The sequence below is a fragment of the Panthera uncia genome, chromosome F1, assembly GCF_023721935.1.
Source record: "Panthera uncia isolate 11264 chromosome F1, Puncia_PCG_1.0, whole genome shotgun sequence".
In the NCBI taxonomy this organism is placed as follows: domain Eukaryota; kingdom Metazoa; phylum Chordata; class Mammalia; order Carnivora; family Felidae; genus Panthera; species Panthera uncia.
The window spans coordinates 23,951,162-23,967,538 of NC_064813.1; the positions used below are offsets into that span (position 1 = coordinate 23,951,162).

General features: G+C 48.9%; 1 protein-coding gene across 1 annotated transcript in view; it reads left to right on the top strand.

Annotated features, from left to right (window-relative positions):
• The first annotated feature begins 806 nt into the window (after window positions 1-806).
• Window positions 807-16,377, top strand: part of NCF2 (neutrophil cytosolic factor 2) — a 34,147-nt gene continuing 18,576 nt past the window's right edge. The window contains exons 1-4 of the mRNA XM_049634114.1: window positions 807-1,205; window positions 3,175-3,257; window positions 10,791-10,899; window positions 15,476-15,610. Of these exons, the coding sequence (XP_049490071.1) occupies window positions 1,032-1,205; window positions 3,175-3,257; window positions 10,791-10,899; window positions 15,476-15,610 (501 nt within the window). The 5' untranslated portion in view covers window positions 807-1,031. The remainder of the gene's footprint in view (window positions 1,206-3,174; window positions 3,258-10,790; window positions 10,900-15,475; window positions 15,611-16,377) is intronic.

Sequence of the window (16,377 nt, forward strand, 5' to 3'; positions counted from 1 at the left end):
TGAACTCACAAACTGGGAGATCATGACCTTCATGACGGGAGCCAAAGTCAGACACTTAACTGACTGATCTGGCTCCTTGTTGTTTCTTATTTTTTGATTTTATTATCCTCACCTGCCACACAGAATTCCTCCTTTGTGGGAAATTGATCCCCTCTGAGCTTCCTACGAGTTCATAACAGTTATCTCAGATCCAGGTGGACACCCAAGACCATCCTGTCTCAGTAATTTGTTAATTGCTTGTTTTTGCTCAAGATCAAAAACAAATCTATCCAGACAGTCTATGAGGTTGTGAGAAAGTGAGCAAGGAATTCATTTAGGACTGAAGAGAACTATCCTATCATCCAACACCCTCAATTTTTTAAGTTTTTAAAAATTTATTATTTATTTTGAGAGAGAGAGAGAGAGAGAGAGAGAGAACCAGTTGGGGAGGGGCAGAGAGAGGCAGGGACAAAGAATCTGAAGCGGGCTCTGTGCTGACAGCAGATAGCCCGACGAGGGGCTTGAACCCGTGAACTGTGAGATTATGACCTGAGCTGAAATCAAAGACTTAAAAGACTGAGCCATCCAGGCACCCCCAACACCCTCATTTAGTAACAATATGGAAACGGAGGCCCAAGCAGGTGCATCCACCTGTCGAGGTTGCCCTGAGCCTGGGGGCAGAGACCTGACCAGAATCTGCCCCGAAGCAAGGGGTGGAAGAGAGAAGCCAGCTGGGAGACAGAGCAGAAGCATTTTGGGGAAGTGACCCATGGCAGGCAGTATCTGATGTACTTCCTCTCCTCCACACTCCGCCCCTACTTGCCCTCCCTCTCTCTTTCCTTTTCTCTCATGTTAGGATTGTGCGTCAGTTGCCAAAAGGTGGGGACATTTCCTGAACCTTTGCAACACTGAGAGGTTGTCTTCAGGGAGCACATTCTGAGCACCGCAACAGGGAAGCGAGGGTCTGGGAGCGGCCCTGCTGAGGGAAACACCAGCTTGCCCTCTCCCTGTCCCCTGGCAGCCCCCCCAAGCCCCCTGGCCTGCGCCTGACCATGTCCCTGGCTGAGGCCATCAGCCTCTGGAATGAAGGGGTGCTGGCAGCTGACAAGAAGGATTGGAAGGGAGCCCTGGACGCCTTCACTGCAGTCCAGGACCCCCACTCCAGGATTTGCTTCAACATCGGCTGCATGCACACAATCCTGGAAAACATGCCCGAGGCGGAGAAGGTGAGTGGAGGCCCCTCTCCCCTCTCGCCGGGGGGCCTCCTCTGTGCCGTGTAATTAGTGGTTCTCAATCCGGGCTGCGCTTTAGAGCTTTAGAAACCTCTCGGGAGCTTTGAAAGAGCAAGAGCTGCACAGGCCCCACCCCCCGGGGATCTTGATTGAATTGGCCTGGGGAGGGGCCTGCGCAGCGTTAGTTTTTAAAAGCTCCCCAGGTGGTTCTATTGGGCTCTGGGCTGGGAACCACTCACTGTGGGTTTTGCTCTCCTTTCTTGTCCGTCTATTAAATTCAAATCGCTCTGGAGTCATTCTTTAACACCTTTATGAAGACTCTCCTGGTTTTGTTTCCTTCTCTGAACTCCTGCTGACCACAAGATTTCCACCTCACTGCTTCACACCTGGTTAAAAAGCCCCTTCGTGTGCCTGAGCTTTGCCAGCCTTGCGATCAAGAGGAGGGACTTAAGGAACATAGATTTCCTCTCAAGTGACAATTTTCATTAATCTTCCACTTTTTGGGGAGCTTCTGAGGCTGCCAGAAGGAAATCATACTGTGATTGATGAATGATGTCTGCCGAGGGCATGCTGTGGGTGTCATGGCATCTTTTTCAAATGTTTTTTTTCTCTTTCATATTCCCTAGTGTAGGGTCGAGCATTCTCAGTGATCACTCTTTGGGTTCGTCAGGGTAAGCTGGAGAGGGACTGGAATTTGGAAGCAGAAGATCTAGGTTCGATTGCCAGCTCTGCCTCTCTCTAGACCTTGGTCTCTGGCAAGTCACGTAGACTCCTGACTCTCAGTTTCCTGAGAGGGACAAAGATGAGGATTAGGTGAGGCAGCAACTATTCAATTCTGTGTCGCTTCACGCCACCGTGTAAATGCTATTTTCCCCGTTTATGGCCAGTCTTGGCAAGGGGGTATGGACAGACTCCCAGCACCCTTAGAGCCAGAGCTCCTCCCACAGCCATCCTGGCCGTGACTGTGACCAGCCAGTGGGCAAAGGGAGAGGAGTGAAGACACTTGGAATACCCACACAGCCTGACAAGTTCATGTCAGGCCTAAGGGGGGCAGATGGGAGCAGAGGCGAGGACCTCACATCTGGCCAGGGGAGGACCTCAGTCCCCACCTCCTCTCAGAGGCTGAGTGAACAGCACCCCAGATTCCGGGGGCTGCTGGAGACAAAGAGCACATTGTCGGGGGAGAGGCTGGCTGAGCACAGCAGCCAGTCTGGGCACAGCTATGCCAGCGGGGTCTGTTTGCTCCCGCCTCGGCGGAGGGGCTCCTCGGTGAGGCTGTGCAGGGGTCGCCGGTCACTTCCCTGCTGGCTCACTGCCGGGCCTTCCTCTCGCTGCATAGATGCGTCCTCCAATTCTTCAGCTTCTGGGCCCCTCATTCTCCGTGCCTTTACTTGGTTTCCTGCTTCCGTTCTTACTACTGGCATTTTACATGCATTCTTGTTATTATTTTGATTTCATAATTTTTATTTACTAAATAAGTATAATACTATATATATATAATACCATTTTAATTGTTTTCATATCTAATTGTCAGTAATCTTGATATTCAGTCAGTAATCTTGAAATTCAGATACTAGCATCTCCTTTTAAAAATGTTTTTGACGTTTTTTAATTGTATTTTTGAGAGAGAGAGATTGACAGAGCATGAGCCGGGGAGGGGCAGAGGGAGAGAGGGAGACACAGAATCTGAAGCAGGCTCCAGGCTCTGAGCTGTCAGCACAGAGCCTGACACGGGGCTCGAACTCATGACCGCAAGATCACGACCTGACCCAAAGTGGGAGGCTTACCCAACTGAGCCACCCAGGCGCTCCTAACATCTCCATTTTACAGAGGTGTCTGACCTCTTGTCACCTTCAAGATCTAGACCATTCTCATGACCCTTCTTGCCTCTCCCTTTGGGCTCATCTCACATTCCTCACCACCTGAGTCCTTGGCCACCTACAGATCCTTTCTCTCTCCACAGGCCTTCACGAGAAGCATTAACCGAGACAAGCACTTGGCAGTGGCCTACTTCCAAAGAGGGATGCTCTATTACCGGATAGAGAAGTAAGTGGTTTGTGTTGCACAAGCTGGGGAAGTTTGCAGAGAAGCCCAGACAGGGTCTTGGTGCCGCTGGGCTTGGTGTTTGTGAAGTATCTTTCCAGCTTCTGTTGGGAAGTGTGACTGGAACTTCTCTGGCAGTTTTGCAAAAGTCAGCATGAGGCAGAAGCCCTCCCCAGGGAAAGAGGGAGGGAACACAAGCCTGCCTCCCAATTATAAATCTGCTGTGTCTTAGTGCACAATGAGCCTACGTAACGTAGGCCTTCCATTCAGCGGGTGTGATGCCCCGCCAGCATCCCTGATGCGTCATAGCTTGGGCAGTGCTGGTGGCAAATATTTTGGCCATCAAGGGAATACCCGTGATGGTCTACAACAAGAGGAGGTATTGAGTTATCACACAATGAGGATTACCATGAGACCACATCAAGGCCCTCCTGCATTTCCACAGAATGTGTTTACAAAAGCCTGGTTTAATCCATTCAATGAAATACAGTTTGGCCCCCAAAATGACAATGCAAACTATTAACATATGTATAAGGATATACTAATACAGATAAATAAGTAGCTTATATATTAATATGTGGAAAAGTTCACAGTAGACGTTAAATTTTAAAACACAGAGTTCAATATGTATAACACAATTCCATTCCTGTTTCACAGAATGGTCTGGAAGGCCATAGGCCAAAACATTGGCAGGAGTTCTTTCTGGGTTGGTGACATTTTAGGGATTTCTATTGTCTTCTATCAGCCTATCTGTATTTCTCCTATGTTTACAGTCAACACAAAATCATTAGTAAAACACTACATAAATGCAAAATGAAAGCTAATCTCAATTCCCACTCCTCACCTCCCAATACCCCCAAAACAGACATACAAATAGCAAAGGAAAAATATCCTAAGCATCAATTTAAAATGTCTTAGGGGATGGCAAACCTCCCTTTGTAGACATTGTTCTATTAATGGGCACAAGTTCTAGGGAAGGAGAGTTTGGCTCAGCCTAAGGAAGAACTTTCAAACAGTGAAAATGGTGAGGTCATGGTGTGGGTGGTGTGGTGTGTGTGTGTGTGTGTGTGTGTGTGTGTGTGTGTGTGGGTGTGTGTGTGAGAGAGAGAGAGAGAGAGAGAGAGAATGCTCAGCAGGTGAGGCAGGGCAATGGGGAAATAGCAGAGAACATCCAGGTATGGGGAACGGCTGGGCTCTCATCCTGGGCAATCTTGAAAGGCTTGGATCGTAGGATCTATCAGAAACAGAGCCTAGAAAGCTGCTGTGCTCAGCTGTTGCTAGGGGCAACCATTAGAGGCTCAGAGGACTTCCAAGATGTAGATACAATTACCTGAATGAGGAAGGGCCGGAGTGAAGTCTTCCCGGAAGAAAAACCACAGACACAGAGGCTATCTAGGGAGAGAAAGCCTGGGATTGAAGGAAGACATATACAAGCATTTAGCTTTTGGTGGCATCCTGCCTCTGTCTCCCTTCTTATTCTCTCTCCTTATTCTCCTTGTCCCCCCACTCCCTCATCCCTATGTTCTCCAGATGGATGGAATGAGCAGGGAGGCTTGAGCACAAATCCTCCAGTTAGTCTGAAATCTCAAAAGACGAACTCTAAGGCCATCCTTTAATTAGCTCTAACAGCCATTAATGAGGGGAGACAACTGGCAATGAGGGAAGGCTCCCAGAAGAAATTTCTACACAAAAATACCCAGAAGTCCCAGAAAGGCTTGGATTTTGAGTGAAGCAGAGATCTTAGAAAGATACAGGAATGAGACCTAGGATTCAATTAGTCTGTGATTGATAATAGTTAAATCTGAGAGAAAAAAGTCTACCAAACTTTATCTTCAATTCAGCGACTATCTACTGAGGAAATAATATAAATAAGCCACTATTCTGGACTTCTGAGCTGTCTCTTCTGCTCGATCTATAGGCATTAGTGTCCCCACCTCCCAAGGCTCTGCCCTTGACACTTTCCCTTCTAGCACAAGTGCTATCTTTCCAGAAAAGCACACACAAGCACATACATAGTTCTACATACAATCTCAGGGGGTTCTGTGTCCCCTAAAAATCTGTACATGAACCGTTAGGAATCTCACCCTTTCCCACAGCATTGACCTCCACTTGTAGCCAGCCAGCTGCTAAATCTCTACCTGGGATCAACCCAGCATGTTTCTTTTCCCAAACCTTGTCAAGTTGACCTCTCAAATATCTCTTAAACCCACCCATTTTTCTCCATCAGCTTTAGACCCTCATTTTCACCAGAACTGTTGCAATCACTTCCAAACTGGTTTCTCATCCCTTGGTCTTGTCTTACTTATTCCAGAGTGATCTTTAAAAAATAAATATGATCTGCTTAAGAACTTCCAGCAGGGGGCAACTAGGTGGCTCAGTTAGTTGAGTGTCTATGACTCTTGGTTTGGGCTCATGTCATGATCCCAGGGTCAGGGTCATGAGATCAAGCGCTGCGTCAGGTTCCACACAGAGCATGGTCTGCTTAAGATTCTCTCTCTCTCCCTCTGCCCCTTGCCTGTGTGCACACGTGCTCGCTCTCTATCAATAATTTAAAAAAACACTTCCAGTGGATTCTAGTACTAAAGGATAAAGTTCCTTGGCCTGCTTCTATGTGGTCCCACAGCTGCCCACCCACTCACTCACCCTGCAAGCATTCTCCCGAGTCTGCTCGACCACTACGGCAGTAACCACTCTCTTCTGTGCCTTTTTCTTTTTTTCTTTCTTTCTTTTTTTTTTTTTTACCTTTTTTAAAGTTTATTTATTTTTTGAGAGAGAGAGAGAGAGAGAGTAGGGTGGGAGAGAGAATCCCAGGCAGGCTCCCCACTGTCAACATAGAGCCTGATGCAGAGCTCAGACCCACAAACTGTAAGATCATGACCTGAGCTGAAACCAAGAGTTGGATGCTTAAACTAGTGAGCCACCCAGGTGCCCCTCTTCTGTGCCTTTTGAAATAACATCTGTGGGGGTACCAACTCTTGGTTTTGGCTCAGGTCACGATCCTGAGGTTTGTGGGTTCGAGCCCCACATTGGCCTCTGTGCTGAGAGTGCAGAGCCTGCTTAGGATTCTCTCTCTCTCCCTCTGTCTGCCCCTCCCCTGCTCACTCTCCCTCCCTCTCTCTGAAAATAAATAAATTTTTAAAAAAAGAAGAAGAAAATAACATCGGTGACAGATATTGGCTTATATATTTATCTCCTTCACTACTCTTTGAGTTTCTCAAGAGAAATCTTTAGTTATTCACTCTTGTATTCCCGTGTCTAATATAGTAGTTAATAAATGTTTATGGAATTAATTAAAAGCAAGCAAAATATACCCTCTGCTTTAAGGAACTTAAAAATTAAAAGGGAGAAAGAGGTCATGAACACTAATACCTATAACACAAAGCAGAAAGGGGAAAGTGCTAGAAGAGATTATGTTGAAATGAGTGCCATGGCACATGAAAAGATGCTCAACGTCGCTCCTCATCAGGGAAATACAAATCAAAACCACACTCAGATATCACCTCATGCCAGTCAGAGTGGCCAAAATGAACAAATCAGGAGACTATAGATGCTGGAGAGGAGGTGGAGAAACGGGAACCCTCTTGCACTGTTGGTGGGAATGCACACTGGTGCAGCCACTCTGGAAAACAGTGTGGAGGTTCCTCAAAAAATTAAAAATACATGTACCCTATGTCCCAGCAATAGCACTGCTAGGAATTTACCCAAGGGATACAGGAGTACTGATGCATAGGGGCACTTGTACCCCAATGTTTATAGCAGCACTTTCAACAATAGCCAAATTATGGAAAGAGCCTAAATGTCCATCAACTGATGAATGGATAAAGAAATTGTGGTTTATATACACAATGGAATACTACGTGGCAATGAGAAAGAATGAAATATGGCCCTTTGTAGCAACGTGGATGGAACTGGAGAGTGTGATGCTAAGTGAAATAAGCCATACAGAGAAAGACAGATACCAAAATGTTTCACTCTTATGTGGATCCTGAGAAACTTAACAGAAACCCATGGGGGAGGGGAAGGAAAAAAAAAAAAAGAGGTTAGAGGGGGAGAGAGCCAAAGCATAAGAGACTCTTAAAAACTGAGAACAAACTGAGGGTTGATGGGGGGTGGGAGGGAGGGCAGGGTGGGTGATGGGTATTGAGGAGGGCACCTTTTGGGATGAGCACTGGGTGTTGTACGGAAACCAATTTGACAATGAATTTCATATATTAAAAAAAAAAAATGAAATGAGTGCCATGGGGTCCAGGAAAATGACTTCTTAATGAGTAGGTTAGGAATTCTTCCAGATTACAATGGGACTTGTGTAGGGTGACAATGTTATGCGTGCTTCTTTCTCTCCGTTTCCCCCGCTTTTACGTGTTGTTGCATGGCTCTCCCATCATTATGAAATTGTAGAGAACGAAGTTTGAGTGCGTGTCCGAGAAGGCAGGCGGTGCCTCAGTGCTGACCAGGACCTTGTCTGACCCAGCCTTCTCCTTTGGAAGGGGAAGGAGCTCTAAGTTGCAGTTCAGACCCTGAGCCTTATGAATCTTAGGGCTGTGATAGGAACGGCGAACACTTTAGACGGAGCTGGCCCACAGATGCAGCACAACAGAGCCTCCCCCTGCATGGAGGTGTCTCACATTTTGACTTCAGCTTGCTAGAATTCTCCAGCATCTTGGATACAAGTGCAGGAGCTGCAGGATCCTGGGCTGCCTGGGCAGTGGTGGTGCAGGAACAATCAGGAATGTCAGTGGTCCCTGAGAAACCTTTACGGGGAGTACTACAAAAATGAGGATTGTAAACCCTCTCGGGCTCAGAGCTGGTGAAAAGCCACGCGAGGTTGCTGCTGTGCTGGTGAGCCCTCCCTGGGTGGGGATGGGGGCTCTGGGTCCAGGGCAGCCCGGGAGAGCATCTCTGGGTGGGTGTGGAGAAAGCCCTCCCGCCTGGCCCAGCAGAACCCGCAGGAAGCTGCCAGCACCCTGGCCTCCTAGGGGACGCTGTGGGTGCAGCAGGCAGTTAGGGTGATGCTTTGAAACCAGACATTTTTTAGCACAAAGTGAGCACTTTGAGTAATCTGTCAGCTCTTTCTCTCTCCCTCCCACCGGGACCCGGATCTTTAGAACCTGTCGGACTGTACGGGAGAATTCTGAGGGTCGTGTGGAGCTCGTTCACTACCAGGTAGACACAGGCAGTGTTACGTCACAGCTGAAACCCACCTGTGCGGCCAGCTGGCCAGGGAGGAAGGCACAGGTGCAGGTGGACACTGGCAGCGCTCCAAGCATGCCCTCTGGGGCCCTTCCGCTACCTCACACACAGGCGCCTGGCAGGGTGCAAAGTGCATGTGCCCAAGGACCAGGACACCTGCGTTTCCGCCTGCCCTTCTTCTGGGCTCCGTGAATCCGAGCCAGTCACCCAGTCTCCCAGCTTAGAAAGAAGAAACAGGGATGCCCGCTCCCTCCCCCTTCTCCGCAACGTCTCCAAGAACATAGAAACGACCTGACGTGCTTCCTGCTTCTGAAGGAGTGGCTGTGTGCTTTTAACAGGTTTTACCATCGTCTGTGTGAACATAGCAAGGATGTGAGAGAGAAAGCCATTCTCCTGGCTCAGATGCAGCCTTTCTTCCATTACTCCTATAGACGCCGCAGCTGTGGGAGTTACTTCAAAGCAAGGGTGACAGAATGCCTAGCTTCTGCCCCAGCCACCCGGGGCTCACGCAGCTTAGGCCTGTCAGGCCAGCCCGTCCTCCTGGTCAGCCCTGAAGCCCGCTGAGGTCACGGTTCCAGCTGCTACAGCCGTGGGGTTTTACCTCCGGATAATACCTCATTCGCCGTACCGTGTTCAGCACATAATAATGGATGGGTGTATGAATTTAATTGCCAGAATTTTAGAGCTAAAATAATTAATAATAATAGCAGTAAACCTGCTGTGTGTGCCAAGCATGATCCTGAGCACATCTCACTTCGTTCCCACAACAACCCTGGGAGGCACATGCTACAATTATTCTCTGTGAAGAGGAGCAAACAGACTCAGACAAATTCAACAACTTTCTCTCCATCACCAGATCATAAGCGGCAGAGCTAGGACTCAGGTCCAAGTGGTTTTGACTCCAGAAATTAGATCTTGGACCACATCCTAGGAACTTCCTCCTATTATATGCTCCTCGAATACAATATGCTCCTATACATAATACACTCATGTTATTTTTAAGTATTTAAAAAAAATTTTTAAGTTCATTCATTCATTTTGAGAGAGAGAGAGAGAGAGAGAAAGCACAAGAGGGGGAGGGGCAGAGAGAGAGGGGGAGAGAGAAAATGCCAAGCAGGCTCTGAGTATGGAGCCTGATGCGGGGCTCAAACCCATAAACTGTGAGATCTTGACCTGAGCTGAAGTCAGAGGCTTAACAGACTGAGCCACCCAGGCGCCCCTATGCTCGTATTATTGGTGCAGAACCTGAGACCAGGGAAGTACTTTGCCAAGGTCTCCCGGTTAATAGCAGAACTGATGGGCCTGGTCCTGCTCTCGTGGCCCCTGTCCTGGGGTGCCTGCCCTACACCACGCGACCAGCCCGTGACCTGATTCCAGGCTTGCCTCCAAGGGCAGCTGCTCACGGCAGCTCCAGGTCAGACAGTGGCCTCGGCACTGTTGTTTCTGTTGCCCACAACCAGCCAGGGAAATTTGTTCCTGCCGGGCCAGGGCGCTAGGGAGGTGGGGACGGCTTGATTTTCGTGCCTCCCACCCCCTGCCGCCCAGCAAGGGCTGCCTCTCACTGGGGCCTCTGCGGAGGTCAGGGGCAGGCCAAGGAGACTTGGTCTGGGTCCTGCCCACATTGAGGAAGGCACTGTTGATGTGGTCAGCCCCGTTCTCTGTCGCAAATCCAGCGACAGCAGCCCCGTACACCTTGAGCCAGTGAGCACGGTGCCAATGCAACAAAGCCAAAGGGCAGTGCCAGGAGCAGCATTAGAAAAGCCATCTGGCTTAATTGGTGGTTTCTTTCTTCTGTTTTCCAAAGTGTGTGGGGAGGGCAGCGGCCGGGGGAGACTAAGAAGGCCGCAAAACCAAGAGCTAAGTTGGACTCCAAAGAAGCTGAAGGAGAAAGCTCCGGGAAGGAGGGTGATGTCGTGGGCCGTGGAAGGGGTCCCGGGAGCTGTGCCCGGCCTGACGGTGGGGAGCGGGGAGGGAGCAGTGCTCCAAATCAGCTCGGGAGACTCAGGGGCGGCAAGGGTGAGGGTTCCGCTGTGAGAAGCCGCTTGTCAGGAAGGTGGGAGTTGAATGCAGTTAACAGAGAAGAAAATCCCTGTGGCTTCCTGAGACTGTGGATTGGGGGAGGGGACAGGGGTGCTGGCATGCACACGCCACGGGGCGCCACTCACACTGAGCACTAGGAGATACTGGGGCTCGGGCTTGGCAAAGAACTAGAGCAGGCCAAAAGGGACCAGCAAGCCTTTTTGTCCCAGTGAGATGGGTCAGGAAAGGGAGGATGCAGACACCCATCCTGTCCCACATTTGCTCCTCTGTGCCCTGGACTGTGTTTCCTCTCTCTCTGTCCTGCAGATATGATTCAGCTATCAAAGACCTTAAAGAGGCCTTGACTCAGCTTCGAGGGAATCAGCTGATAGACTACAAGATTCTGGGGCTGCAGTTCAAGCTGTTTGCCTGTGAGGTAAGGAGGAAGGGCCCAGCCTGGGCAGGAGTGCACGGTGGCTGAGGGACAGCAGACAGTTCTGATGCACAGCTATCTGCTGAAACCCCTGGGGGCTTGGAAAAGCCTCCTGTGCCTCGGGACTCCGATTTCCCCTTAAGAAAAGACCCGCATTGGGGCATCTGGGGTGCTCAGTGGGTTAAGTGTCTGACTTCAGCTCAGGTCATGATCTCATGGTTTGCAGGTTTGAGCCCCCGAGTCGGGCTCTGTGCTGACAGCTCAGAGCCCGGAGCCTGCTTCGGATTCTGTGTCTCCCTCTCTCTCTGCCCCTCCCCACTCACACTCTGGTCTCTCTCTCAAAAATAAAATAAACATTAAAAAAAAAACAAGTAGAAGAAGAAAGAGAGAAAAGCCTCGGATTGATACCGTCAGGCTCATCCTGGAGTCTCTGATTATTGAAGCATGCATTTTCTTAACGAGGCTCAAAGGACCGTGCAGAAATGAGCCTGCTGGGCTCTCTGAAGGGAGGCTGGACCTGAGTGTGCTGGCCTGTGAAAGTATTCATAATAATTTTCATAATTCAGGTTGACAAGCTATTTGCTTAACATTATACTAACAAATCCAAAATCATGGGTTTGCTATCCACGCAGGACCTGCCGTAACCTCGCTCCGTTCAAGTTACAGACCACACTCTTTACTATTAATGGTTCAGGCCTCATGTACTTGGTCGATACCCAGAGAAAGAGTGAGGATAATTTGGCACAAATCTGTCCTCCCTAGTTCAAAGAACAGCTCAAAGCACAAATTGAGGGAAGGTTTCCATACAAGGAGAACTTATTTTCTGTGTTACCAGAAGGGAGAAACATCACTGGCTCTGACTTCACAGCCTCGTGTGCTTTCTCCAACCAACCCTCCCCACCCCCCTCCTAAACTCCAAATACACAGCACCAGCTTTAAAACCTAAAATCCCTGCACTTATCAGATCTTTATTTAGAAGAATTGCTGATAAAAAAAATCCCCTTGCTTTAGTCTCTTAGGCAGGAGAAGCCAAGCGTTCTCAGGGTTGCTCAGGGCTAATAATAGAGGCCACAGCTGCCCAGGCCCCTGGGGACATGTGCCCCCATCCTGCCCTGCAGCAGGCTAACAGCTTCTCATAGTCTCGGAAAACGAGGCTTTGGAAATTTCAGAGAACTGGTTCGAATTCGGCCAGCTTCTAGAGTCAGGTTTCTGAACCAGGCCACTACTGATGCCTTGGGGCAGGTACTGCTTTGTTGTAGGGGACTGTCCTGGGCACTGGGGTTGGTTTAGCAGTACACTAGCCTCTAGCCATCAGATCCCAGTAGCCCCACCCCTCCCGGCCACAGGACAACCTAAAATATCTCTAGACATTTCTAATCACCACCCCCCCAAACCCCTGCCCAGGGAGAACCACTTGTACAGATTAAACGGTTGGAAGACCAAGTGGCTCTAGAAAAAGGGATCATAAAACATTGGCATCAAAGTAGAATTCTATGGAAGGAATGTTTCCCTGTAATTGGAGCTGAAATGACCAAGGGGCAGGAAATACTGGCTGTGGGGGCCTCTTTGCAGGTGAAGCTGGAGTTTTCAGGGTCTAAGGCCCTTATTTATGCCACAGGGGACCGTCCCGTCATTTTCCTACCTATAAGGCCACCCCTTCTCTTCCCACCAGGGTAGAATCCTGGCTTCTGCAAAATCACACCATTCTTTTTGAAGAGTCTCAGGTTTTTCCAGTCATGGAGTGACAAAAACCTGTTGTGGGAAAAGGTCTTAAGAAGAAGGTCGAAGAGAGACAAATAGGAATTTTTAAGCAGACTTGAGTTCTCCTTTCTTCCTGCGCACATGGCCAGCACTGGGCTCGGCCAATCGAGCGTGCATGAAGGCAACAGTTCATGGAGGCTGAGAAATAGCCTGGGAAGGGAATCTAAATCTTTGCTTCTGGGCTTACTCCTGGTCCCATCACCCCGCACCAGCCACTAACTCCATGGAAACACAATCCTGCCACCTGTCTGTACTTGCCTTGATAAACCGTTCTTTTTATCTGGATGAGGCCCTGCACCAAATTGGGGATGTGGGTGGCAGACTGTTACAGAGAGGAAGTACATTGGTTATCCATTGATGAATACCAAATTGCTCTGAAATGCAGTGGCTTGAAACAATACCATTTATTATCTCTCAATTTCTGGGGTTAGGAATCCAAGAGTGGTGTAGCTGGATGGTTCTGGCTCAGAGGCTCTCAAGAGGTTGCAGTCAAGATGTTGGCTAACACTGCCATCATCTGAAAGCTTGACTGGGGCCCAAGGGTCTACCTTCTAAGCTGATTTATGTGTCTAGCAAGTTAGTGTTACTTGTCGATAGGAGGCCTCAGGTCTTTGCTCATGAAACTCTCCATCACACTGTCTGAGTCTTGTCAGAACATGGCAGCTGGCTTCCCCCAGAGAAAGAAGTGATCCGAGAGAAATTAATATGGAGGGTCAATGTCTTTTACAACATAGCTTCAAATGCCACACCCCCTCGTTTCCATACTATCCTATTGGCTATACACGTCAGCTACATTTGTTGTGGGAGGAAACAAGAGGGTGAGGGCCAAGAAGTGAGAATCACTGGGGGCCATCTTGGAAGCTGGCTACCATTAAAAGCAAAGACTTTGGAATCAGGTAGATAGGGATCAAATCCCAGCCCAACACTTACTCATTGTACAATTTTAGGTTAAGTTATATGTCATTTCTGAGCCTCAGGCTCCTTATCATCTGTAAAGAAGGACTGAGTACTTACCTCATCCACATTCATTAATAAACCCGTGTATTTTTGTATACATTTCTAGTGCCTGCTAGTGTTGGGCATAGAGGTCCAGTGGTCCACAAGACAAGGTGTTAGCACCCAGGAGCTCATGGTCATGTGTAACCTGAGGTGGTGAGGTCGGGACAAGAGAATTGCAGTGGAAAAACTATAGACGCACAGAAGTGAGGCCACAGCTCGTATGGTGGTTTGTGTGGCTTAGAGATAATGTAGACAAAAAGGCCCACAATGGGTGGTCAGTAGGTGGCATCAGTGATGATGATGATGGCAAGGAGAATGACAGTGACACTGCCTCCAACAGGCAGCACCGATTTCCAGGAGCACAAAGTCCTTCCTAGTTTTAGCCTCTGATTATAAACACAAAGAATCCCCAGATGGCATCAGTCTGCAAAACTCAGCCCTGTGGTCTTCCCCTAAAGCATGCAGGCATTGTTACTTTCCCTGAGAAGGCAGGCAGGACTTGGGGGGATGAAGCCCCTCCTTTGCTCAGCCTTCCATCAAGCCCCAACATAGCATAGCAAACAGTAGTCATAGTAGGAGTAAATGTTTGTCAAATACCCACCATGCGCCAAGCAATTGCAGCAGCGCTTTCTATGAATTATTCATTTATTTCTTACAACAGTCTGGAAGCAGCCACAGTCACTGTCACCATTTTACAGTGAAGCTGAGGCCACATACCAGAAACAGCCCTGGGGTACCTGTGCCCTTAACCCCTGCACCTCACTGCCTCTACATGTTAGAGAAGGCCAGCCAACGCCTCTCTACTAGGCCTCAGTTGACCAACCGTACCTCTGCTCTGAGGCTCTGGCAAACCACCTCCACCCCACCCGGGGCATCAGGCTGTGACTCTTATAACTGACATCCGAACAAAGCTCCTGGCTGCTCAGCTCATTCTCCACACCTGGTGTCGGGTACCCTAAGACCTTGCTGCACCGTCCTGAAAATGAAGGAAAGTTAACCCGCTTTATTAGTTGCCATCTTGATCTTCTTCCGCTCCCTGTTGCTTTTCCAACTTTGCTTGAGGGTTTTTTCCCTTCATTCGTCAAGTGGTTGTGTTATCTTGCTGATGCATCCAAAAAAGATTTGATCGTGTGCGTAAGTTGAAGGCATAATAATAAAACAAACACTCTTGAACCTACCACCCAACTCAAGACCTGGGAAATCATGATTATTGGTGAATGTGTTGTTCCCGCTTGTCCCCAGTAAAGCGCTGCCTGGGGTTTGTGCTGGGTCTCTTTCCAGCTCTACTGCACTTTTGTCCATGGAGTTTCCTCCTGCCCCGATGACTATACCACAGTCTTGTTCTGTTTCAGGCAGGGTTCTGCTGGTGTCGGTGTAGGATGATGCATCTGGAACCTTCTCCCTCCCCACCCTGCACCTGTTCAGCCTTTTAGCCTAGGCTCAGAGGCAGGAGGAGCTGGACTGGGAGGCCACAGGCATGGATTTTATTCCCCACTCTTCAAAGGGCCTTGAGCACATCACTCTTCTCGCTACTAAAGCAACACCATAGTTTTTGTTCCCTCCTGACCTATTTGATTGTTGAAAGAACAATGCACATGATGTTGGATTTATGCATTAAGTGATGTTTTCTTAATACCGTCCTTGGACCGGGCATGACTTGGTAACAAGATTGATCGTGTTATACTTTAGATATTCCCAGGAAAGCTGAGAAAGGGAGGCATGCCTCCAGGCAACATTCCAGAAGCTACAGGCAAGCTCTTCCCTGGTGCCTAGATTTGGAGCAGCCTCAAGTTTTGTGTTATGGTCTGTGCTTTTCTAGGTGTTATATAATGTTGCTTTCATGTATGCCAAGAAGGAGGAGTGGAAAAAGGCTGAGGAACATTTAGCTTTGGCCATGAGCATGAAGTCTGAGCCGAGACATTCTAAAATTGACAAAGCCATGGAATGTGTTTGGGTAAGTATATGGATGATGCGGGGTGGCAAGAGGATTTTCACTGGATTTGTATTTGTTTCAGTGGACACGTGGATTGAGGAACCACAGACGTGGTGCTTTTACCTTCTCTGAGCTCGGGGTTACACTGATCTTGGGGTACAATTCCATGTAGGATCTTGAACCTGGCAGCAAGTGCTGAGGAGCTGAGGCTTGAAGCTGGGGATGGCAGAGCCCTGCCTCCAGCCACCCTCTGGGGGTGTGAGGGCTCTGGGGTGGCACCGGGGGGACTGGGGACTGGAGGCTGGATCCGAGTGCAGGAGGCCAGAGGCTGTGCTCACCTCTGAGTCCTCACAGCCAGGCACACAATGGCCCTCAAAAAAACGCATTGATTCTGTGAACAAATAGTGAAAATGATCCATGGTTTGTCAGAGCACATTGGGATAAAACAAGTTTTAAACCAGATTTTTAAAAAACATCAAGGAGAAGGGGGCTCGAGTCAGTCTTTCTATGCCTGTCCAGGTCAGCAGCCACCAGTCCCAAGGGAGGCCTGTCATGGGCCTTGCTTGAGCCCTGGGCCACCTTGTGGTTGTGGCGTCCCCTGTGCTCAGTGACAGCCCCACCCGAGCCACAGAGAGTGGGAGAGGGGCAGCCCCCTAGGGAAAAAGCGTGCTGAGCAGATAACACAGCCAGATGTCCACACAGCCTCTCAGGGTAAGGCAATATAGAAACCAACTGTTCCTACCTTAGATACTCTGAAATAATAACAAGTTCAGTCTTGACACATTAAA